Source organism: Panulirus ornatus, chromosome 15, assembly GCF_036320965.1.
Source record: "Panulirus ornatus isolate Po-2019 chromosome 15, ASM3632096v1, whole genome shotgun sequence".
NCBI lineage: Eukaryota > Metazoa > Arthropoda > Malacostraca > Decapoda > Palinuridae > Panulirus > Panulirus ornatus.
The window spans coordinates 36,847,735-36,873,187 of record NC_092238.1 but is presented as its reverse complement, the minus strand read 5'-3'; the positions used below and the strand labels follow the sequence as shown (position 1 = coordinate 36,873,187).

The 25,453-nt window shown below is 38.8% G+C and overlaps 1 protein-coding gene across 1 annotated transcript in view; it reads left to right on the top strand.

Moving 5' to 3' along the window:
* LOC139753853 (probable G-protein coupled receptor Mth-like 3) overlaps nucleotides 1–25,453 on the top strand; it is a 111,109-nt gene that overhangs the window by 65,349 nt on the left and 20,307 nt on the right. The window contains exons 5-7 of the mRNA XM_071670790.1: nucleotides 4,495–4,573; nucleotides 11,519–11,715; nucleotides 22,252–22,420. Of these exons, the coding sequence (XP_071526891.1) occupies nucleotides 4,495–4,573; nucleotides 11,519–11,715; nucleotides 22,252–22,420 (445 nt within the window). The remainder of the gene's footprint in view (nucleotides 1–4,494; nucleotides 4,574–11,518; nucleotides 11,716–22,251; nucleotides 22,421–25,453) is intronic.

Sequence of the window (25,453 nt, the reverse complement as noted above, 5' to 3'; positions counted from 1 at the left end):
TTAGGTGAAGACTGGATTATACCATGCAAGTCTGGTCATCACACCTAAAGAACCACAAAGCTGTGATTGGGAGGGCCCAGAGAGGAACAGCTAAGATGGTACCTGAATGAAGGGGAATAAGCTTAGGGCTACAAAACTGCTCATCGTGGAGAAGGGGAGAAAGATAGAGATAATAGGGTTTTGATAATAGCCTTTAAATTCTAGATCAGTTAGATGATGTTGACAGTGAACAGGTTAAGATGCAGGCAAGGAACTGGGCAAAATGAGTCAGAAAGGATGTAAAGAACCAATGGTTTAGTGTAAGAATGCTGGGTGATTGGAATAAACTAATCAAGGAGATGGTGAAAGGCAGGGTATAGTGGTTTAAAAGGCTACATTATAGTATAGAAAGTTTAAGAGGTGGAGTACTACCAAAGTTCTCTCCGTGTTGTACAAATGATTACATGCAAACACCAACAGCAGACAAAAAATGATGTGAAATGAGACAATGACAAGCATGTCTTTTTCAAATACCTTTTACATCTTATACGCGGCAGTTATCTCTTCCTATGGACAGTTAGGTGAAATTTTTATAGGTACTGTTGATTTCTAGATATATTTCACCAACTTCTTTATAAAACCTGACATAGAGAGTTTCTGTGAGATTGGTCCACAAAGTGACTCCATGCCATTGAGAAGTAAAACCCCATAGAAATGTCTTTACCATGGTACTGTATGTTTGAATTAGTTAATATTATAACGAATGTCCACTGATATTTTATAATGGGAAATGTAGTGAAAACCTGCAGATCATAGCATATTAACATTGCATGCAAATCAGATGAAACTGTATATTTTGGAGAATGATCTTATATACATAACCTTTCATTCAGGGGACCCTGCCTAGATTTCCTGGTTCAGATGCTTGAGGTTTAATGACTGATAGTTAAACATAACCTAAGATATAAGCCTACCCATAGAAACTTTAGAAACCAACATGGTCGTAGCAGCCCCTTAGAGTTCCTATTATGGCTCAGATTATTATTTAGTATGTAGACCAACTGATCCAATGTATCGAAACTTTGGAAAGAATAACTGCTCTTGATGGAAACTGTTTGCAGATATTTAATTGGCAAGATGCTCTACAGCTGAACCCTTAGATGGTGGTTGATCTCATATGAATGCCTGGCCTTGCAGGCATTTGGCCTCATATGAGAATGAATTTTATTTATTTGCTGCCTCTGTCTTGAGGCAACTTATACAACCATTGATAATACCATGCTTTGTTTCTGGATGCTGTAGGCCTAAATATTTTCCATTACTGGTCATTATATGTGGAGATGACAAGAATGACTACAGTATCTGCACCATGTTACAAGATATTTTTTTCTTTGTCAGTGTTACAAGATGATAGATGTTTTTGATGCAAAACAATTAGTAATAATCTTTTGCAACAAAAACACATACAAAATACCACATAACTCATTATGCCTGAAAATGCTTATGGAGTGCCACATATACCTGGCAGTGGTGTAGTCTCATTAAAAGAGTGCACAGCATTCATATGCACTGACTCGCCAGGTTGAGTTGTACATCATTTTAATCAAAATATTACACCCTAGTTAATCTTAAAAACAGAACTAAGATTTTTTTCTTTTGATATTTTGAAACTTTGCCTCCAGTGTGCATGAAAGAATACTCATGTTACCTGACTGAACTATCGTGTCTACAGACACCAGACCTTCATTCTTTAGCATATCACCTGTGAAGCATACACATTTCTACAGACAGTATAGCTCCTGCTCTTGAGCACTGAATCTAGGATATTTGCACATGTGCATAAACATTTGACCTACAGTTTTTCAGCATATGACTTATGGAAAGAGTACATGCATACTAAGGAAAATGAACTAGAATTGAGAGGTATATTGAGAAAGATTAGTAAATGTACTGAATGTACTGTACATGCATTCATTGCTGCTTTTATGAAAATTCATAATGAATATGATAAAATTCACAGTATGATGTTCACTTTTTTTCTAGCTTCAAAAGTTTTAGCAGTGCTTCAGAAGGCATTTATCCATCTCATGATTTTCTTAGATCTTGTATATAAATCTTATGTCACCCATTGTCTCTCATCAAGACTTTAGTAGATAATGTCCTGTCATATTCAGTGATGATTAGTTGATGTTCTGTTATTGATGGTAAATGCATTGATCTTTCAGTGGATGTTTAGCTTAGTAATTCATGGATATGAAATTCATCCTAAAAGCCCACATTTCCTTTTGACAGTTATTTTTTGTCCACCTTGTATGACCCATATCACAAAGAACAAACCTTCAAATGTCAAATTTTTGAGCTCATTAGGATGTATAAATGTAGGTTTATTAGCCACCCTTTATTCACACCACTCAGCAATAGCAGTAGCACTCCTTTCAGTTAATATTATCCCATTTACTTAATTTCTTTTATTCCTTAACTCACCTCAACAAATGTATACCTTCTTGATATTCCTGTAAATATATTACCCTCTTGTCAACCCTAATTCAATTCTTGGTAATCAGAAGACAAAAGCAAATGCTTCAGCTTCTAACAGCTTAGGAGGGACATAGGCTAGATCTGATTCTTACATAATGACAACTTTGAGGGAATCACATTAAAGAAAACCTTCATATCTCTTTGAAGATTTGATATATATGTTGGGAAATGAGAGCTGTCTAATGATATGATATCCCTGTGTGGTATTTACCATTTCATAGCTATAAGTTTTCAAGTAATGATTTTTGAATGTTTATGAATAGAAGGTCTAACATTAATATATGTACTCATATGCCACTGAACTTCCACCTGTGCTTGCTCCTTTGTTCCTTTTCTTTTTAAAAGCCAAAACATTTCCTCCTTCTTGAAAGCATGCATTGATACATCCCTCTGACCCCTCTTGCTATTGCCATATTGCTTTGACATCTACCATTCCCAAGGTTTTTGTATCCCTTCTCAACTCCCACGACCTTAAACACCTCGAAAATCACAGTCTTCTCTCTGATCACCAGTATGGCTTCAGTAAAGTGAGATCCACTGATGATATCTCTCCTATCTTACTTATGTCTGGTCATCATCCCTAAAAGTTTTTAGGGAGTCTTGTGAAGTTGCCCTTGACTTATCCAAGGCTTTTGACAGTGAGTGGCATCAATGTATCATCTCTAAGCTCCCCTCTTTGGCTTCCCTCTCTCACTTAACTCCTTGATATCTAGCTTCCCCTACAGCCAATCTATCTCAGTGGTTGTTTAAGGATCAGCCTCCCCTCTTTTCTCCATCAACAGCATTGTCCCTCAGTGTTCTGTCCTGTCCCCTACACTTCTTTTTTCAACATTTCCTCCCCTCCACAGATAATACAATGCACATATGCTGGCATCTTAACTCTACATTCATCATCATCTTTCAACTCTGCTTTCTCTTCTCTCACTTGATCTGCATCTCGTCCTGACACAGCTTCTTCAGTAAACTCAAACTTGGCCAGGACATCCCAGTGGGGTACACAAAATCATGTTATATTTAATGCCTCCAAGACCCAGTTTCTACCCATCCCTCTGTCGAAAACTCCTCATAACTCTCATTTCTCCTTTGACAGTTATGTTATTCGACCTCTTGACTCAGTGAACATACTTGGTATTATTGTATCATCCACTCTTTCTTGGAAACCCCACATTACAGGAATAGCTAAGTTTGCCTCTTAAGAAACTGGGTGTCCTGTTTAGACATTAAAAGTTCTTTTCTTCTGAACAGTTGCTCTGTTTATACAAAAATTGATTTTTCCTTGTATGGAGTATTGCGTTTACGTCTGGGGTGGTTCTAGCTCTGCATCCTTACTTGACAGGGTTGAGTCAAAAGCTGTCTGACTTATAAACTGTCCCAAGCTAACTTCCAGACTTGACACTCTTGCCCTACAGCACAATGTTGGTTCACTTTCCCTTTTCTGTAGGTATTACTTTGGTTTTTGCTCCCGAGAGCTGGCTGCTTGTATGCCCATGCCACTAGCTAGACCACGCAATCCTCGGCAAGCTGCTGTGTCATATGGTTACCGTGTGGCTTTGGTAACTCAAAATGGGCCCTTTTGATACTTGCTTCTTTCCCAACACCTTGAAACTTTAATACTCTCTACCTTCTCATGTCTTTCCCAGTAACTATGATCTGGCAGATTTCAAGAGACAGGTTTTTCACTTTCTCCAAAATTCATAAATGCTTTCCCATGTTTTTTCTTTTTCCATTTCATAATTCTCTATGTATTTCAATTAAGGCCCAACCTTGATGTGGACTTTTGTCCGTGACTGGAGCTTTCAATGTAAAAAGAAAGAAAGAAATAAGGCTGAAAAAGAATTGCTGCCTCTTATGTAAAATTTGTTGTTCTCCCAACAAACATCCCAAAACTTAATGCATAACATATTACACTTGATAAGACTGCATGTTGATATTATAGTGATTTTATCTAATTTAGAATTTTGCTTTACATCTTTCCAGGACTCATTCTCCAGTTTTCATTTTTAGCAGCATTTTTTTGGCTGAATGTGATGTGTTTTGACATCTGGCGAGTAATCAGGTAAGATTATAGTTGACACAGTTACTTAAGCTGAGCCTTGCTATTTATATATGGTATATACATATTTAGATTTATGTAGAATTAATTCCCAGTATCTGAAGATTTTCTGTGTTGGAACTGGTAAAAAGAATGACATCTGAAACTGGAGACATTACTAATCCTTGGCTGCAAAATTTTGAAATTATATTTGCTTTTCTACCATTTCATATTCTGAAACAAGGCGATTCATCAAGTATACAGCCAGAATGAAATTTTATTTACCTTTCAACCTTTTCATTTTATCAAGCTAGTTGATTCATCAACAAAACTAGCCAAAATTGTAATAACAAAGTGACCAGTAGATTGCCCTAAAAGACTGGATACTAGTCGTTAGCCACATGTAGGATATATATTCCAGCTCCCAAACTCACCTTTAGTAGGAATAACCTAAAGGCTCCATTACCTTCAGCAGATTCAAAGACAACATGTCTAGGGCAGAAAGTATGTTGGGATCTTTCAGGATGGCAGTGTATATACTTTTTCATGATCCTGTCACTGTGAAGAAAAGAATACATGTTTTACTCATGAACAATTCTCCTGAACACTTATATTAAAAAAGATAAGTTCCTGCCTAGAAATTATTTTCCATTTACCATAGCATCTGTAGTTAGTAAACTTGGGGAAGCCATCATTTTGAGACAAGATTGTAAATCATTCAGAATCTTGAGCACAGCATTTGGCCCTAAGCCAAACCAGATGTACATCCTCCCTATAGGCCTGGTCAGTATATGTAGCATTTATGAGATAGCCATGATTAGGGCATTCATTTGCCTGTGCTGTCTTTACTGTCATGCAAAAATAATTGCTTAACAGTTTGCAGCATAGGTTATAATGAAATTGTTTGTCTGACAGATCTCCTTGGTTTGTTTCTTCATAGTTTGTAAGCAACCCTGTATGATGACAATAGCATTATATATTAAGATTTTCTGAAACATTTGATAAAGTCTTGCATCAAAGATTACTAACAAGGGTTGTGATGTAGTGCTCATGATATTTTACTTCTTTTGTTACAAAATTTGTTTAATGGCCATAAGCAATGAGTGGAGGCTAATGATCAAGCCTTAGAATAGTGTACTAGAGATCAGTCTGACCTTAAATCTGACTGCCCAATAACCAGAATGTTCCAGAAATTGGCTACTTTGATGACTCTTCCATTGGCTTAAAAAAATCCATATAGCTGAACTATTTTTGGTTGCTGTACTTTAAATCATTGAACACTTGATGAACCTTTAAGCAGGAACATAAGGTGGATATTTTCAAATGAAATGAAAAATTTTGTCTTAAGTTTTTTCTCTTACACTATAGACTAATTGCCAGCAATGCAATTTTGTTTATTAGGCTTGGTAAGTCTATGCAGCACATGCATAGTCAGTTCTAGCTGGTCTTTTAGTTGTTCAGAGCTTGTCCATCCCCATCTTGAGTGTTGTGTTCAGTTTTGGTCTCTCTTCTTGAAAAAAGACATTGAATAAAAAGTACCCAATGGAAGGCTACCAAAATGATTCCTGGGCTGAGAAACAAGTCTGTGAAGGCTGTCTAGATAACTTAACCTTATTTATTGTAGAAAAAGGTTAAGAGGTCATCAAAATTATCAAAAGTTTCAGTGATTCCTCTTGTCTGATTCCTTGTGTATTAATGGGTATGAACTCTTGGGCAAACTCTTTACTTCAAATAAAACAAGTAGTTTTTTATATGGAATTATTTACCAGTTAGATTACCAGTTTCTTGTTCAATCTGCATTTTGTTTTGACACAACTTCCTTTATAAACTCCACATGGACAGGGTATCCCTATTGGCTCAGTTATTGCCTTCCATACTCACTTTATGTCCATCTCTTTCTGTAGTCCCTCACAACTTTCCTCATCCCTTTTGTTGGATCTTTAATAACATGAATCAAACAATAGATGCATATGAATCAGTATCGACAGATAAGTGGATTAGGGTCATAAAAAACACAGGATGGACCTAGAGTTTTTATCTGTTACATTTGGTGTAAAACTTTGTTCGCACTGACTAACAACATTAGAGATGAATACATTGTTTAAATGGAAAATAGACTATCTTTCCGGACATTTGTACGTGTCTTTCCCTGATTGGCTAATGTTGACTGCTGGCTCTGCCTCCTTTGATGACATCACCAGTTTTCATGTCACTTTTGACAAGTAGAGGAATCTTCCTGAATGATTTATTGTTATTTGGTATTATATAGGCAGCCTCAGCAGCTTTTTTTCATCCCCTTATTCAGATCTTTGAGGATTATCCTGGCCTCTTGCCATTTCGGCAAATATCCACATTAATCTTTGTGTAGGACAAGCGAGTTAGAGGTTTGATGCAAACGTACATTTACTGTACAGAGCGGATGATTTTATGCTTTATGCTGAAGTGTAACAGAGTAAAACTCCAGGTCCATCCTGTATTTTTTTTTACTACCCTGATCCGTAGTAGATATACTTGATATTACTGTAACATCAAATCTACCTCAAGAAAACCTCACATTACACAAATGCCCCTAAGAAACTGGAAGTTTTGTTTAGAATCCATATTTTCTTCTGAACAGCTTCACAGATTATCCACAGCTCCAGTTGTACGTACTTTATTAGACAGAGTTGAGTCTGTCGTAATCTGACTTATCATCCCTTTCATTCTGACCTTACAGCTCGAAACATTGGCCATATGTTGCAGTATTGGTCTACCTTCCCTCTTCTGCAAATATAACTCTGATGTCTTTTCCTGGTAGCTGGCTAGTTGTGTGCCCTTCCCCTTACCTAAACTGCATAATAATGGAGTGAGAAGGGAAAGGAATACAAGTTGTAGAATGGAATTATTGTTGTAAAAGTGAATAGAGATATAGATTATAGGAAGTTCTTTGCAGAGAAGAAAGTGTAGACAATAGGACAAAACCCAGAGAGACACCATCATTGATAGGGTTAGAGGGAAAATTTTCTGCATCAAAGATTACCAAAATGGACTGATTAGAAAGGAAACCATGCATCAGAGCAAAGAAAAATGGAGAAAAGCCAAAAGAGGGAAGTTTAGTAAGCAGACTTGTGGCACATCCGTTCATATGCTTTGAAGCTGTTAAGAGCCTCAACAAACAATTTGCCATAATTTCGTAGAGAGGAGGACCAGATGTGAGTCACACAGGAATGATCAACAGTAGACCTTGCACTGCAAAAGTGTTAGTGAACACGAAGAAGGTTTTCAGACTATGATTTTTAAAGAATGTGGGAGTTGAGGAGTTTCAAAGCTTTTGGAGATTGCATACATGAGTGATAGGGTAGTATTTGGAAAGCCTAAATGTTCTTTCTTTGAGATGGGCTGAACCAAGGCATGTATCCAAGAAAAAGGGGAAGTTTACTGTTTTACCATTGAATATTTGGATTTTCATAGAGCATTAAACTGCTAATCAAAATCAAAATTTATAGTAGATAGATACAGAAACAGTAGGCAGGTGCTGTAAGATGAAAAAAAAGATTATGTCCACTTTTTTTGAGGAGTAATTCTATATGATTTAGCCATATCTTTGCTGTTTGAAGGAATAGTTGTATTATTATTATTATTTGCTTTGTCGCTGTCTCCTGCATTAGCGAGGTAGCGCAAGGAAACAGACGAAAGAATGGCCCAACCCACCCACATACATATGTATATACATACACGTCCACTCACGCAAATATACATACCTATACATCTCAATGTATACATATATATACACACACAGACTTATACATATATACACAATAGTAGTTCCAATAATATTATGTGGTTGCGAGGCATGGGCTATAGATAGGGTTATACGGAGGAGGATGGATGTGTTGGAAATGAAATGTTTGAGGACAATATGTGGTGTGAGGTGGTTTGATCGAGTAAGTAATGAAAGTGTAAGAGAGATGTGTGGAAATAAAAAGTGTCATTGAGAAAGCAGAAGAGGGTGTGTTGAAATCGTTTGGACATATGGAGAGAATGAATGAGGAAAGATTGACAAAGAGGATATATGTGTCAGAGGTGGAGAGAAAAAATTGGAGGAGGAAGGATGGAGAGAAAAAGATTTTGAGTGATCGGGGCTTCAACATACAGGAGGTTGAGAGGCGTGCAAGGAAGAGAGTGAATTGGAACCACGTGGTATACTGGGGTTGACGTGCTGTCAGTGGACTGAACCAGGGTATGTGAAACATCTGGGGTAAACCATGGAAAGGTCTGTGTGGCCTGGATGTGGATAGAGAGCTGTGGTTTTGGTGCATTATACATGTCAGCTAGAGACTGAGTGTGAATGAATGTGGCCTTTTTTGTCTGTTTTCCTGGTGCTACCTTGCTGAAGCTGGGGGTAACGACGCTGTTTCCTGTGGGGTGGGGTGGTGCCAGGAATGAATGAAGGCAAGCATGAATATGTATATGTCTGTGTATGTATACGTATATATTTATATGTTGATATGTATATGTTTATGTATGGGCGTTTATATATATATTTATTTTTTTTTATTTTGCTGTGTCGCTGTCTCCCGCATTAGCGAGGTAGCGCAAGGAAACAGACGAGAGAATGGCCCAACCCACCCACATACACATGTATATACATACACGTCCACACACGCAAATATACATACCTATACATCTCAACGTATACATGTATATACACACACAGACATATACATATATACACGTGTACATAATTCATACTGTCTGCCTTTATTCATTCCCATTGCCACCCCACCACACATGTAATAACAACCCCCTCCCCCCTCATGTGTGCGAGGTAGTGCTAGGAAAAGACAACAAAGGTCACATTCGTTCACACTCAGTCTTTAGCTGTCATGTAATAATGCACCGAAACCATAGCTCCCTTTCCACATCCAGGCCCCACAGAACTTTCTATGGTTTACCTCAGATGCTTCACATGCCCTGGTTCAATCCATTGACAGCACGTCGGCCCCGGTATACCACATCTTTCCAATTCACTCTATTCCTTGCACGCCTTTCACCCTCCTGCATGTTCAGGCCCCGATCAATCAAAATCTTTTTCGCTCCATATTTCCACCTCCAATTTGGTCTCCCACTTCTCCTCGTTCCCTCCACCTCTGACACATATATCCTCTTGGTCAATCTTTCCTCGCTCATTCTTCTCTGTTACCCTTACATTACTTACTCGATCAAACCACCTCGCACCACATATTGTCCTCAAACATCTCATTTCCAGCACATCCACCATCCTGCGCACAACTCTATCCATAGCCCACGCCTCGCAACCATACAACATTGTTGGAACCACTATTCCTTCAAACATACCCATTTTTGCTTTCCGAGTTAATGTTCTTGACTTCCACACATTCTTCAACGCTCCCAGAATTTTCACTCCCTCCTTCCATGCTTCCATTCGCTGCCACATCCACTCCCAGATATATGAAACACTTCACTTTCTCCAGTTTTTCTTCATTCAAACTTACCTCCCAATTGACTTGACCCTCAACCCTACTGTACCTAATAACCTTGCTCTTATTCACATTTACTCTTAACTTTCTTCTCTCACACACTTTACCAAAGTCAGTCACCAGCTTCTGCAGTTTCTCACATGAATCAGCCACCAGCACTGTATCATCAGCGAACAACAACTGACTCACTTCCCACGCTCTCTGATCCACAACAGACTGCATATTTGCCCCTCTTTCCAAAACTCTTGCATTCACCTCCCTAACAACCCCATCCATAAACAAATTAAACAACCATGGAGACATCACACACCCCTGCCGCAAACCTACATTCACTGAGAACCAATCACTTTCCTCTCTTCCTACATGTACACATGCCTTATATCCTTGATAAAATCTTTTCACTGCTTCTAACAACTTGCCTCCCACACCATATATTCTTAATACCTTCCACAGAGCATCTCTGTCAACTCTATCATATGCCTTCTCCAGATCCACAAATGCTACATACAAATCCATTTGCTTTTCTAAGTATTTCTCACATACATTCTTCAAAGCAAACACCTGATCCACACATCCTCTACCACTTCTGAAACCACACTGCTCTTCCCCAATCTGATGCTCTGTACATGCCTTCACCCTCTCAGTCAACACCCTCCCATATAATTTACCAGGAATACTCAACAAACTTATACCTCTGTAATTTGAGCACTCACCCCTGTCCCCTTTGCCTTTGTACAGTGGCACTATGCAGGCATTCCGCCAATCCTCAGGCACCTCACCATGAGTCATACATACATTAGATAACCTTACCAACCAGTCAACAATACAGTCACCCCCTTTTTTAATAAATTCCACTGCAATACCATCCAAACCTGCTGCCTTGCCGGCTTTCATCTTCCGCAAAGCTTTTACTACTTCTTCTCTGTTTACCAAATCATTTTCCCTAACCCTCTCACTTTGCACACCACCTCGACCAAAACACCCTATATCTGCCACTCTATCATCAAACACATTCAACAAACCTTCAAAATACTCACTCCATCTCCTTTTCACATCACCACTACTTATTATCACCTCCCCATTATATGTGATATTTGTGTATGTGAGTGGATGGGCCATTCATCTGTGTCCTGGCGCTTCCTTACAGACGCGGGAAACAGTGATCGAGATTTTCTTTCTTTCAAACTATTCGCCATTTCCTGCATTAGCGAGGTAGCGTTAAGAACAGAGAACTGGGCCTTTGAGGGAATATCCTCACCCGGCCCCCTTCTCTGTTCCTTCTTTTGAAAAATTAAAAGAAAAAAAAAGAGAGGGGAGGATTTCCAGCCCCCCACTCCCTCCCCTTTTAGTCGCCTTCTACGACACGCAGGGAATACATGGGAAGTATTCTTTCTTCCCTATCCCCAGGGATATAAGATAAATATAGATAATCTTTGCTGTTCAGTAATGTCAAAATAAACCATGTCTTCTCTTGTAACATTCATTTCAGAGCCACTGTCAGCTGCATACCATTAACCGGCATCTTAGCCAATGATGCTAAGAAATTCAAGTTGTACTTAGTGTATGCCTGGGGAGGACCTTCTATAATGACTTTTGTGACTCTGGTGTTGCATAATCTACCAGACCAGCCGGTATTCAGCAACCTTTTACGTCCTGGATTTGGCAAAATATCATGTTGGTTCCCAGGTCAGTTTATGAATCAATGATTTTATTTCTTTTTAGAAATATACTTTAATCACAAGTCATAGATCAAACTCTGAGCTATATAAATCTAATTCTGAAGATATTTTGCTTAATGTACATCTTTTTAAAGAGAAATCATCAGGAAAATCATGGCACAAATTTCTTTGTTGTAGTTACTGGTAAATCATCTGTATATCAGTTTATAGTTTAGTATATCATTTGAAGGTGATATATGCAACAGTGCACATAAGAGAATCCTTCTTTTTGACATAATGAAAATAAAGTATCTCTTAATGAATTATGTATATGTATGTTCATTTAGATTAACTATATATTCATCTGTATTCTTTTTTGTTATCCCTTTATAGACTCTTCAGCACTTGGTCACCATTCATCTCTTCTGACCTGCATAAATTTCTATTCAAATGCTTCTCAAATATATATATATATATATATATATATATATATATATATATATCTTTCGCTACCTCGCAAACGCGGGAGACAGCGACAAAGCAAAAAAAAAAAAAGAATATATCTTTTCTTTCTTTCAAACTATTCGCCATTTCCCGCGTTAGCAAGGTAGTGTTAAGAACAGAGGACTGGGCCTCTGAGGGAGTATCCTCACCTGGCCTCGTTCTCTGTTCCCTCTTTTGGAAAATTAAAAAAAAACGAGAGGGGAGGATTTCCAGCCCTCCCCGCTCCCTCCCCTTTTAGTCGCCTTCTACGACATGCAGGGAATACGTGGGAAGTATTCTTTCTCCCCTATCCCCAGGGATAATATATATATATATATATATATATATATATATATATATATATATATATATATATATATATATATATATATAATATATATATATATATATATATATATATATATATATATATATATATATATATATATATATATATATATATATATTATCCCTGGGGATAGGGGATTAAGAATACTTCCCACGTATTCCCTGCGTGTCGTAAAAGGCGACTAAAAGGGGAGGGAGCGGGGGGCTGGAAATCCTCCCCTCTCGTTTTTTTTTTTTTTTTTCAATTTTCCAAAAGAAGGAATAGAGAATTGGGCCAGGCGAGGGTATTCCCTCAAAGGCCCAGTCCTCTGTTCTTAACGCTACCTCGCTAATGCGGGAAATGGCGAATAGTTTGAAAGAAAGAAGAAAAAAAAGATATATATATTTATATATATATATATATATATATATATATATATATATATATATATATATATATATATATATATATATATATATATTTTTTTTTTTTTTTTTTTTTTTATACTTTGTCGCTGTCTCCCGCGTTTGCGAGGTAGCGCAAGGAAACAGACGAAAGAAATGGCCCAACCCCCCCCCATACACATGTACATACACACGTCCACACACGCAAATATACATACCTACACAGCTTTCCATGGTTTACCCCAGACGCTTCACATGCCTTGCTTCAATCCACTGACAGCACGTCAACCCCTGTATACCACATGACTCCAATTCACTCTATTTCTTGCCCTCCTTTCACCCTCCTGCATGTTCAGGCCCCGATCACACAAAATCTTTTTCACTCCATCTTTCCACCTCCAATTTGGTCTCCCTCTTCTCCTCGTTCCCTCCACCTCCGACACATATATCCTCTTGGTCAATCTCTCCTCACTCATTCTCTCCATGTGCCCAAACCATTTCAAAACACCCTCTTCTGCTCTCTCAACCACGCTCTTTTTATTTCCACACATCTCTCTTACCCTTACGTTACTTACTCGATCAAACCACCTCACACCACACATTGTCCTCAAACATCTCATTTCCAGCACATCCATCCTCCTGCGCACATCTCTATCCATAGCCCACGCCTCGCAACCATACAACATTGTTGGAACCACTATTCCCTCAAACATACCCATTTTTGCTTTCCGAGATAGTGTTCTCGACTTCCACACATTTTTCAAGGCTCCCAAAATTTTCGCCCCCTCCCCCACCCTATGATCCACTTCCGCTTTCATGGTTCCATCCGCTGACAGATCCACTCCCAGATATCTAAAACACTTCACTTCCTCCAGTTTTTCTCCATTCAAACTCACCTCCCAATTGACTTGACCCTCACCCCTACTGTACCTAATAACCTTGCTCTTATTCACATTTACTCCCAACTTTCTTCTTCCACACACTTTACCAAACTCAGTCACCAGCTTCTGCAGTTTCTCACATGAATCAGCCACCAGCGCTGTATCATCAGCGAACAACAACTGACTCACTTCCCAAGCTCTCTCATCCCCAACAGACTTCATACTTGCCCCTCTTTCCAGGACTCTTGCATTTACCTCCCTTACAACCCCATCCATAAACAAATTAAACAACCATGGAGACATCACACACCCCTGCCGCAAACCTACATTCACTGAGAACCATATATTTGTTCAGCTTTGTCTTCCTAGTTGATTTCCCATATGAGGTTTCTAAGTACTGTAAGGGTTAATTGATATATCATTATCCTTTAGGATAGGCATCATAGGGAATGAATGCTTTTCTTTATGGCCCAACTGGGTTCTTTTTACAAAACATAACTGTATAACTGACTGCTGTATCTACTGGAAGTTTTCCCGGAGTAGAGCAATTATTTTTGGATTATTGAGTATTTGATTGGAACTATCCTGACCAGTATGCTACACTAAATATTACATAAAGTGATGATGAGGATAAAACTGCATGCAATTAGTGTGGGAAATTTATGAAAGTTGTTGAAAAGTGAAAAAAGGTGTCAACAAATATCACTGTTTGGCATTGTCAAGTGTTTTCTACAGCTGATTTACTACAAACAGTAACAGAGTCTCTTATTGGTAACATAAGTGAATTTGATCCTGACATTGAATCCTAGACTGAGTATAAAGAGTGTCGGCAACATTATTTCTTCTTGAATGATATAGATGATGCAGCTAAGGAGGAAAATGTATTGATAGCAATGGTAGTACCAAAGACATTTAAGTTGCTTAGAAGTTTGCAGCAGCCTAAACGTCCTGGAGCATTGACTTTTGAAGACCCATGTGAAGTTTTATCTAAACGTCATGAGCCAAAGCTGTCAGACACAATAGCAAAATTAAAATTCCATAAAAGAATCAGGCAACCAGGAGAGTGATGCTGAGTATATGACTACCTTGAAAGAACTAACGGAGAACTGCAATATCAGTTCTTTGATGACAGACCTGCATGCTCAAATATTGCAAGACCAGTTGGTTGTAGGTATCAGCAATGAACAGACTCAAGCAAAACTACTGGCATTGGAGCCCAAGACTGATGAGACTCTGTTGTGCAAGAAAATCTATGATTTAGCACTGGCAGTAGAGACAACACAAGAGGATATGTCAGACTGAAACAGCCATCATCCCTGGATGCAGTGACACAAGGCACACCCTGTTGGAGATGCAGTGAAGTTTATCATCCAGATGGCTGTTGCTATGCTACAACTGCCAACAAGCAGGCCATTTCTCTTGTAAATGTCAGCAGTCTCAGCGACAGGACTGGACGGAGACTAGGAGGGATGGATGGGTATTCCTTAGCAGCAGTTTCAAGCCTTCTCCAAACAACACATCCAACTGAGTGCCTTCACCAAAAGGAAGGAGAACAGCACCAAGAGGGGAAGAAGGAAAACCGAGAGGAGGTAAAATATATCAGGTGGAAACCATAGAAAACCAGGAAGAAGGATTAGAAAATAATGATGCTATTGAGAAAGGTAAAGAAGATTATTTTGAATTCTTTTCAGTACTATATTTTAGTAGTGGAAACAAGTGAGATACAATAGGGAAGTGTTCAGCTGTATATGTGTAGACTAGATATTGAAGGGCAAGAGGTAAATTTGGATAAATACTGCAAGTTTTATGTACATGTACATGTTTATATTACAAGAGAAGCTAATGAAAGATAATGTGATATTGAAGTCATACACAGAAGAAAGATTGAGAGTTAAAAGCATCATGAAAGCACTTATCCCTCACCATGGTCTAGATTATGAGTTGCTGTTAGCAGTAGTAGAAGATGATGGACAAAATTTGTTAGGTAGGAACTGGTTACAAACACTCCAGATTGATCGGAAAAATTTAGTGTTTAATGTACTAGAACGCTTGAATAGCAATGGAAAAGTGTGAAGGATTTAAAAATGAAGAATGCTGGTGTATTTGAGGAAGGGTTGGGCACATACATTGGAGGGAAGGCCAAAATTTACGGGAATTGTGTAAAGCCAAAATTTTTGAAAGCTTGCACAGTGCTTTTTTCTCTGTGAGTGGCCACAGACATAGAATTCAATAAGTTAGTGACAAATGGAACACTCACCATTTGAAAGCTCAAAATGGGCTATTGCATAAGTGGTTGTTTCCAAGCCATCCTCACAAGTTAGAATTTAAGAAGACTTAAATTTAAAGTGATGGTAAACCAGATAGCTGAGATAGACACTTTCCCAGTTCCAAAGTTAATGAGTTAATGACTAGTTTGGTTGGTGATAAGTCATTCTCAGAATTGAACTTAAGTAGTGCTTATCAACAGATGTTATTGGATGAAGAGTTAAAGAAGTATTGTGTGATAAACACACATAGATGGTTGCTCAGGTATAACAGATTACCTTATGAGATCAAGGGTGAACCAAAAATTTTTCAAGCAAAAATGTAATTTATTGAGAGATATTTCACACACTGTTGTATTTTTAGATGATATTTTGATCACTGGAAGCTCTGAAGCAGAACATAGAGCAAACTTGACCAAGGTGGTCAAGAGATTAACTGAAAAGGTTTGAGGTTGCCTGTTGAAGAATGTAAGTCTTTCCAAAATGGTGTAAATTATTTGGGACACAAAATTGATGCACAGGGCATTCATGTATTAGAAAAAAGGAAAAGCATTTGTGGAAGCACCCAGGCCAACAAATGCACAGACTTTGGAATCATTCTTAGGAGGTATAAATTTTCATGGTAAATTTCTCATTAACCTCTCTTCATTGCTTGTGCCATCGTGTATGTTATTAAAGAAGGGGGTGTGATGCGGATGGGCTACTTGTTTTGTCATATGATGCATCACTGCATGATGTAGGGGAAGTGCTAGCACACCAAAATGAAAATGGCTCAAAACAACTTTTAGCTTCTGCTTCACACATGCTGCTTGCTGCTGAAAAAAAAATTATGCACAAATTTACAGGAAGGTTTTAAGAATAGTGTTTTGGGTGCACCATTTTCATAACTATGTGTATAGATCATTCACAATAGTCATAGAACACAGACCCATAGTTTCACTTTTACCTGAACACAAGGCTAGTGCAAGAATAAAACATTGGGCCATCTCATTTGCTGCTAATGATTACCAGTGAAATTTAGAAATGATCATGACAATGCAAGTGCTAACCTATTGAGGAGGTTACCATTGGCAGAGAAACTAGCATCAGTTGCACTCCCCACAGATACCATATTGATGTTAGAGTACACTGAAGATTCACCAGTTGTAGCTAAACACATCATTTGGACAGCACATGATCCTGTAGATGCTAAAGTTTGTTCTTTTATCAAGAATGATTGGTCAAAAGCTTCTCAGCTTCCAGAGTTTAAGTCATTTTATGGGTGTAGAGATGAACTTAGTTAAGATAGAGGTTAAGAAATGGAGGAGCTGCTCAGCTTCCAGAGTTTGTCATTTTATGGGTGTAGAGATGAACTTGGTACAGTTAGAGGTTACATAATGGGGGGAACAGGGTAGTGGTTACTCCAGCAGGACAGCAAAGTGTATTACAAGAGCTGCATGAGGCTCATCAAGGATCTCTGCATTGAAAGGGATTCCTACGTTATATGTTTCAACATTTTATGGGTGTAGAGATGAACTTGGTATAGTTAGAGGTTGCATAATGGGGGAACAGGGTAGTGGTTACTCCAGCAGGACAGCAAAGTGTATTATGAGAACTGCATGAGGCTCATCAAGGATCCCTGCAATGAAAGGATTACCACATTATATGTATGGTGGCTTAGTTTAGATAGGGATATTGAACAAATTATAGAAACTTGTTAGATATGTGAAGAAAACAGAAATAAACCCTGTGTTGCATCCCATCATGTGTGACCACACCCCAATAAGCCAAGGGAGAGAGTTCATGTAGATCTTAGAGGATTGTTTATAGGGCATATGAAGGGCGCAAGTGGGGAGGTGATAACAAGTAGTGGTGATGTGAGAAGGAGATGGAGTGAGTATTTTGAAGGTTTGTTGAATGTGTTTGATGATAGAGTGGCAGATATAGGGTGTTTTGGTCGAGGTGGTGTGCAAAGTGCGAGGGTTAGGGAAAATGATTTGGTAAACAGAGAAGAGGTAGTAAAAGCTTTGCGGAAGATGAAAGCCGGCAAGGCAGCAGGTTTGGATGGTATTGCAGTGGAATTTCTCAAAAAAGGGGGTGACTGTATTGTTGACTGGTTGGTAAGGTTATTTAATGTATGTATGACTCATGGTGAGGTGCCTGAGGATTGGCAGAATGCGTGCATAGTGCCATTGTACAAAGGCAAAGGGGATAAGTTTGTTGAGTATTCCTGGTAAATTATATGGGAGGGTATTGATTGAGAGGGTGAAGGCATGTACAGAGCATCAGATTGGGGAAGAGCAGTGTGGTTTCAGAAGTGGTAGAGGATGTGTGGATCAGGTGTTTGCTTTGAAGAATGTATGTGGGAAATACTTAGAAAAGCAAATGGATTTGTATGTAGCATTTATGGATCTGGAGAAGGCATATGATAAGAGTTGATAGAGATGCTCTGTGGAAAGTATTAAGAATATATGGTGTGGGAGGCAAGTTGTTAGAAGCAGTGAAAAGTTTTTATCGAGGATGTAAGGCATGTGTACGGGTAGGAAGAGAGGAAAGTGATTGGTTCTCAGTGAATGTAGGTTTGCGGCAGGGGTGTGTGATGTCTCCATGGTTGTTTAATTTGTTTATGGATGGGGTTGTTAGGGAGGTGAATGCAAGAGTTTTGGAAAGAGGGGCAAGTATGAAGTCTGTTGTGGATGAGAGAGCTTTTGAAGTGAGTCAGTTGTTGTTCGCTGATGACACAGCGCTGGTGGCTGATTCATGTGAGAAACTGCAGAAGCTGGTGACTGAGTTTGGTAAAGTGTGTGAAAGAAGAAAGTTAAGAGTAAATGTGAATAAGAGCAAGGTTATTAGGTACAGTAGGGTTGAGGGTCAAGTCAATTGGGAGGTAAGTTTGAATGGAGAAAAACTGGAGGAAGTAAAGTGTTTTAGATATCTGGGAGTGGATCTGGCAGCGGATGGAACCATGGAAGCGGAAGTGGATCATAGGGTGGGGGAGGGGGCGAAAATCCTGGTAGCCTTGAAGAATGTGTGGAAGTCGAGAACATTATCTCGGAAAGCAAAAATGGGTATGTTTGAAGGAATAGTGGTTCCAACAATGTTGTATGGTTGCGAGGCATGGGCTATGGATAGAGTTGTGTGCAGGAGGGTGGATGTGCTGGAAATGAGATGTTTGAGGACAATGTGTGGTGTGAGGTGGTTTGATCGAGTAAGTAATGTAAGGGTAAGAGAGATGTGTGGAAATAAAAAGAGTGTGGTTGAGAGAGCAGAAGAGGGTGTTTTGAAATGGTTTAGGCACATGGAGAGAAAGAGTGAGGAAAGATGGACCAAGAGGATATATGTGTTGGAGGTGGAGGGAATGAGGAGAGGTGGGAGACCAAATTGGAGGTGGAAAGATGGAGTGAAAAAGATTTTGTGTGATCAGGGCCTGAACATGCAGGAGGGTGAAAGGAGGGCAAGGAATAGAGTGAATTGGATCGATGTGGTATACCGGGGTTGACGTGCTGTCAGTGGATTGAATCAGGGCATGTGAAGTGTCTGGGGTAAACCATGGAAAGTTGTTTGGGGCCTGGATGTGGAAAGGGAGCTGTGATTTCGGGCATTATTGCATGACAGCTAGAGACTGAGTGTGAACGAATGGGGCCTTTGTTGTCTTTTCCTAGTGCTACCTCGCACACATGAGGGGGGAGGAGGATGGTATTCCATGTGTGGCGAGGTGGCGATGGAAATGAATAAAGGCAGACAGTGTGAATTGTGTGCATGGGTATATATGTATGTCTCTGTGTGTGTATATATATGTGTACATTGAGATGTATAGGTATATATATTTGCGTGTGTGGACGTGTATGTACATATGGGGGTGTATGGGGGTGGGTTGGGCCATTTCTTTCGTCTGTTTCCTTGCGTTACCTAGCAAACGCGGGAGACAGCGGTAAAAAAAAAAAAAAAAAGAATGTATTTGGTCCTCATTGATGCCTACTCAGAATGGTTAGAGGTAAGAATCATGAATAATACATCAGCACTTGCAACCATTGCTGACTTAAGGGATATTTTCACCACTCGTGGGCTGCCCTTAATGGTAGCTAGTGGTATTGGAAGCCAGTTTACTAGTTATGAATTTGGTCAGTTTATGCAGAAAACTGGGAGTGATCATGTTACTTGTACTCCTTTTCACCCTAGCTCTAATTGAATGGCCGAAAGAGCTGTTTAAACGTTCAAAAATGAGAAAAGCATGTATCAAAAGAAGGTTGTCTAGATTCTTATTCAGATACGGATGTTCACCACAGTCTGTAACTGGGAGTGCCCCAGCAGATTTGCTAATAGGTAGAAATCTACAAGGACCCCTTGACCTACTGAGACCAAAGGTTAAAAAAGGATGAAAAGGAAACAAGTAGAACAAAAGAAATATCATGATAAGGGCAGACCTTTGAGGGAATCTAGGGTAGGGTAAATGATGAAGTGTTTGTGTATAGTAGTAGGGGAGGTTGTTGGGTACCAGGAGTTGTATTGGAAGTAATGATCTCTCTCATATAAGATAGAACTGTGTGATGATAAAGTTGTCAGGAGACATGTTGATCAAATGAGATTTAGAAGTGTAAAGATGTCACAGCAGGGAACTCTAAGGAAAGTAATCATACAAGAGTGGGATGAAGATGATATGAGTGAAAACACAGCAGGCTTCAGGATAAATGAGCTCTGGGCAAGTTGTGATTCAGGAACATGGTAGAACATTTGAAGATCAATGAGAGGGTAACATCAGTTTTCCAAGCCAAAGTGAGTTTGAAAATAAGCAGGGAGAGACCTGAAGCAAGTTTATGCTGGATGGTAACTTCAGGAGGCTCATTCATAACTAAAGCAAGGTCTGGATGAGTTATGAATACACCTGTGAGATTAGATTTGTAGAGTACGTCAATAATATTCAGGAGTACAATGTTTTATGTAATACACTGAATGTAAAACAGAAGAACAAATTATTTTACTGAACTTATATATAGTTTCAAGGATATGTATTTTCTGTTTGCTGTATTTGAATTATTCTGTATTTCTATAACACAGCACAGAGTCAGTAATTTTCTTGATAGTGAAAAAAGGTACAAATGCCTGTAAACACATTATTTTACTATATACTGTTAGTTTCATATTTTAGGGGGAATGGATGTCATAACTTTACAGTGAATGAATGTTTTTATTTATGGCCAAACTGGGTTCTGTTTGCAAAATGAAATTGTATAACTGACTGCTGTAGCTACCAGAAGTTTTCCCAGAGTATAGCAATTATTTTTGGGCTGTTAAGTGTTTGATTAGAAGTACCTTGACCAATGTACCATGGTAAGTATTACAAAAGAGAAGAAAGAAGATACTACCCATGTATCTGTATCATAGCAATCAGGCAGTTAAGAGGGACAAGAGTTGGGGACTGGAAATCCTTCATTTGTCTTTCATCACTTTCAAAAAGTAGGAAGAAAAGGAGCTAAATGTGATTTTTTTTTTTGAAAACTGATACCTGTACCTAACACTGCTTTGCTGAGGTGTCATAGGCAAGCAGGTATAAAAAACAAAATAAAGTACTGAGACCATGTACTTGACAGTTCCAGTATTTGTTTCCTATTGCAGTCAGTAGAGTATAGTTGTGGTAAACTCTTTTGGCTAGTGATGTTATCTGATTAGATACTATGCATGACGGTGTTGCCGCCTTTTGGTCTCTTTTGATTTGTAAAGCTACCACTATGAACATTGCTAGCATCTTTTACAGAACTTGAGATATCTCTTGTCTTTGTATCCAGTGCACATACTCCCACTGTTCAGTAGGGTGGCTATATTCAATTTCCTTTGTTCATCCTTATCCTAACAAATTTCTGGACACTCTATCATGCATGCAACCCTCTCAAGCACACATTCCCTTCATTTTTCTTTACATCTCATAGACAAGCCTTCTGTTGATATGAATATGCATTCTGCTTTTTTTTTCTCAGAAATTGTAAGTCAGAGTTTTAGTATAACACCTTGAACCAGATTCCTTGCATGTGTGCCAAACATCAATATACTGTAGCCTGGATTTGCCATGAAAGGAGAAAAAGCACCTCTTCATGATTTTTCACCTCAGCCTGTTATGATTAATCCTACTCTTTTCATATATAAGAATAGTGTAAAGTTTAATATATATCCATTGTTTTGATATACTGTACTTATATGAGAATAAGTACTAAATCTGTATTTTCTCTACAGATGGTCTTGAACGTTTAACCTATTTTTATGGTATTGTGGCATTACTGTTCCTGTTTAACATGGTGCTCCTAGGACACACTGTTTTAATGCTGTACCAGGCTGGGACTGCTTTCCAGTGCTTTGTCAGGCAGGTGTCATTTACTGCTTTCAACAGGCATCATCTTGAAATGTAAGTTTTGCTATTATTCCAGCCTCCTGTAAACTGCAGCCTATAACTGTACATTGTAGAGAAATGTGCGTGTGAAGGTTTGTTTTGTAGAAATCAAAATTGATTCATAACAACTTCATAGATGAGTGATAACAATGAAGTGTATTCCAAATACTTAAGATCAGTGTTTTTTTTATGATCTGGGGTAATGATGTGTGTGTGTCTTATGTGAGAGTATCATATTGTTCAGTGCAGGGAGGGAGTCCTACACTCATGAGGCCTCCATCTCTTAATTTTAATTTGGCTATCCAACCATTTATATTTCTGTACATTGCCAGCATTCACAGTCTTATTACTCAGAATATTATATTCATCTAATGCTCTTCCAATGTAGAAGTACTTAATCTCATAATTCCTAGCATGTTTTTATTACTCAACATGATTCATTTATCCATTGCTCTTCTACTGTAGAGGTACTTAATCACATATTTTCTAGCATGTTTCTTGCTTAGTGTCTTTTTATGATCTCTTGTTGAATTTTATTGAGATATTGTTCACTTTTGAGATTTTTAGTTTGATTAGGGGAGTTAAAGTTGTTGTACATTAATGCTGTTATTTAACTCACTTCTAAGATTTGATTTTTGTAAATTGTTATCCCATTACTTCATAGAATGCATGTGAAACATGCAAGTTCATGTGGCCAGTCAGGTGGTACACTCAAATCTAGCAGTTATGACCAAAGGGACTCACAAGTGTTTGGGTGCTAGATGAGCGTTCCGTCTCTTTTAGTTATTTTTTCATGTATATTTCATTCATTCATGGATTATATTCTGAATATTTTGAAATGAAGGCAATCAGTAGTATTTGGGGGCTAGGTAAGACTTCAATCTTGTTCAGGTATTGTCTCTTCTAGTTTTTCGTAATATTCATTTTTATCTATTTATTATACTTTGTCACTGTATCCCATGTTAACGAGGTAGCACAAGGAAACAGATGAAAGAATGGCCCAACCCACCCACATACACATGTATATACATACATGCCCACACACGCACATATACATACCTATACATTTCAATGTATACATACATATACATACACAGACAAATACACATTTACACATGTACATATTCATACTTGCTGCCCTCAGCCATTCCCATCACCACACTGCTACACATGAAATGGTACCCCCCTCCCCCCACATGCATGCAAGGTAGCATTAGAAAAAGAAAACAAAGGCCACATTCATTCACCCTCAGTTGCTAGCTGTCATGTGTAATACCGAAACCACAGTTCCCTTTCCACATCTAGGCTCTACAAAACTTTCCATAGTTTACCTCAGGCACTTCACATGCCCTGGTTCAATCCATTGACAGCACATCAACCCCAGTATACTACATTGTTCCAATTCACTCTATTCCTTGCATGCCTTTCACCCTCCTGCATGTTCAGGCCCTGATCGCTCAAAATCTTTTTCACTCCATCCTTCCACCTCCAATTTGGTCTCCACTTCTCGTTCTCTCTACCTCTAACACATATATCCTCTTTGTCAATCTTTCCTCACTCATTCTCCCCATGTGACCATACCATTTCAATACACCCGCTTCTGCTCTCTCAACCACACTCTTTTTATTACCACACATCTCTCTTACCCATTCATTACTAACTCAATCAAACCACTTCACACCACATAGTGTCCTCAGACATCTCATTTCCAACACATCCACCCTCCTCCACACAACCCTATCTATAGCCCACACCTCGCAACCATATAATATTGTTGGAATCACTATTCCTTCGAACATACCCATATTTGCTTTCCGAGATAATGTTCTCACCTTCCACATATTCTTCAGTGCTCTGAGAACCTTCACTCTCTCCCCCACCTTGTGACTCACTTCCGCTTCCATGGTTCCATCTGGTGCCAAATCCGCTCCCAGATATCTAAAACACTTCACTTCCTCCAGTTTTTCTCCATTCAAACTTACCTCCCAATTGACTCGTCCCTCAACCCTTCTGAACCTAATAACCTTGCTCTTATTCACATTTACTTTCAGCTTTCTTCTTTCACACACTTTACCAAACTCATCACCAACTTTTGCAGAGTTTCACCCAAATCAGCCACCAGCACTGTATCGTCAGCAAACAACACCTGACTCACTTCCCAAGCCCTCTCATCCACAACAGACTGCATACTTGCCCCTCTCTCCAAAACTCTTGCATTCACCTCCCTAGCAACACCATCCATAACCAAATTAAACAACCATGGAGACCACGCACCCCTGCCGCAAACTGACATTCACTGGAAACCAATCACTTTCCTCTCTTTCTACTCATACACATGCCTTACATCCTCAATAAAAAACTATTCACTGCTTCTAGCAACTTACCTCCCACACCATATACTCTAAAAATCTTTGACAGAGCATCTCTATCAACTCTATCATATGCCTTCTCCAGATCCATAAACATCTCTATCAACTCTATCATATGCCTTCTCCATATCCATAAATGCTAGATACAAATCCATCTGTTTTTCTAAGTATTTCTCACATACATTCTTCAAAGCAAACACCTGATCCACATATCCTCTACCATTTTTGAAACCACATTGCTCTTCCCCAATCTGATGCTCTGTACATGCCTTCACCCTCTCAATCAATATCCTCCCATATAATTTCCCAGAAATACACAACAAACTTACACCTCTGTAATTTGAACACTCACCTTTATCCCCTTTGCCTTTATACAATGGCACTATGCATGCATTCCGCCAATCCACGTGTACTTCACCATGAGCCATATATACATTGAATATCCTCACCAACTAGTCAGCAACACAGTCACCCACTTTTTTAATAAATTCCACTGCTATACCATCCAAACCTCTGCCTTGCCAGCTTTCATCTTTCGCAAAGCTTTCACTAACTCTTCCCTGTTTACCAAACCATTCTCCCTGACCCTTTCACTTCACACACCACCTCGACCAAAACACCCTACATCTGCCACTCTATCATCTAACACATTCAACAAACCTTCAAAATACTCCATCTC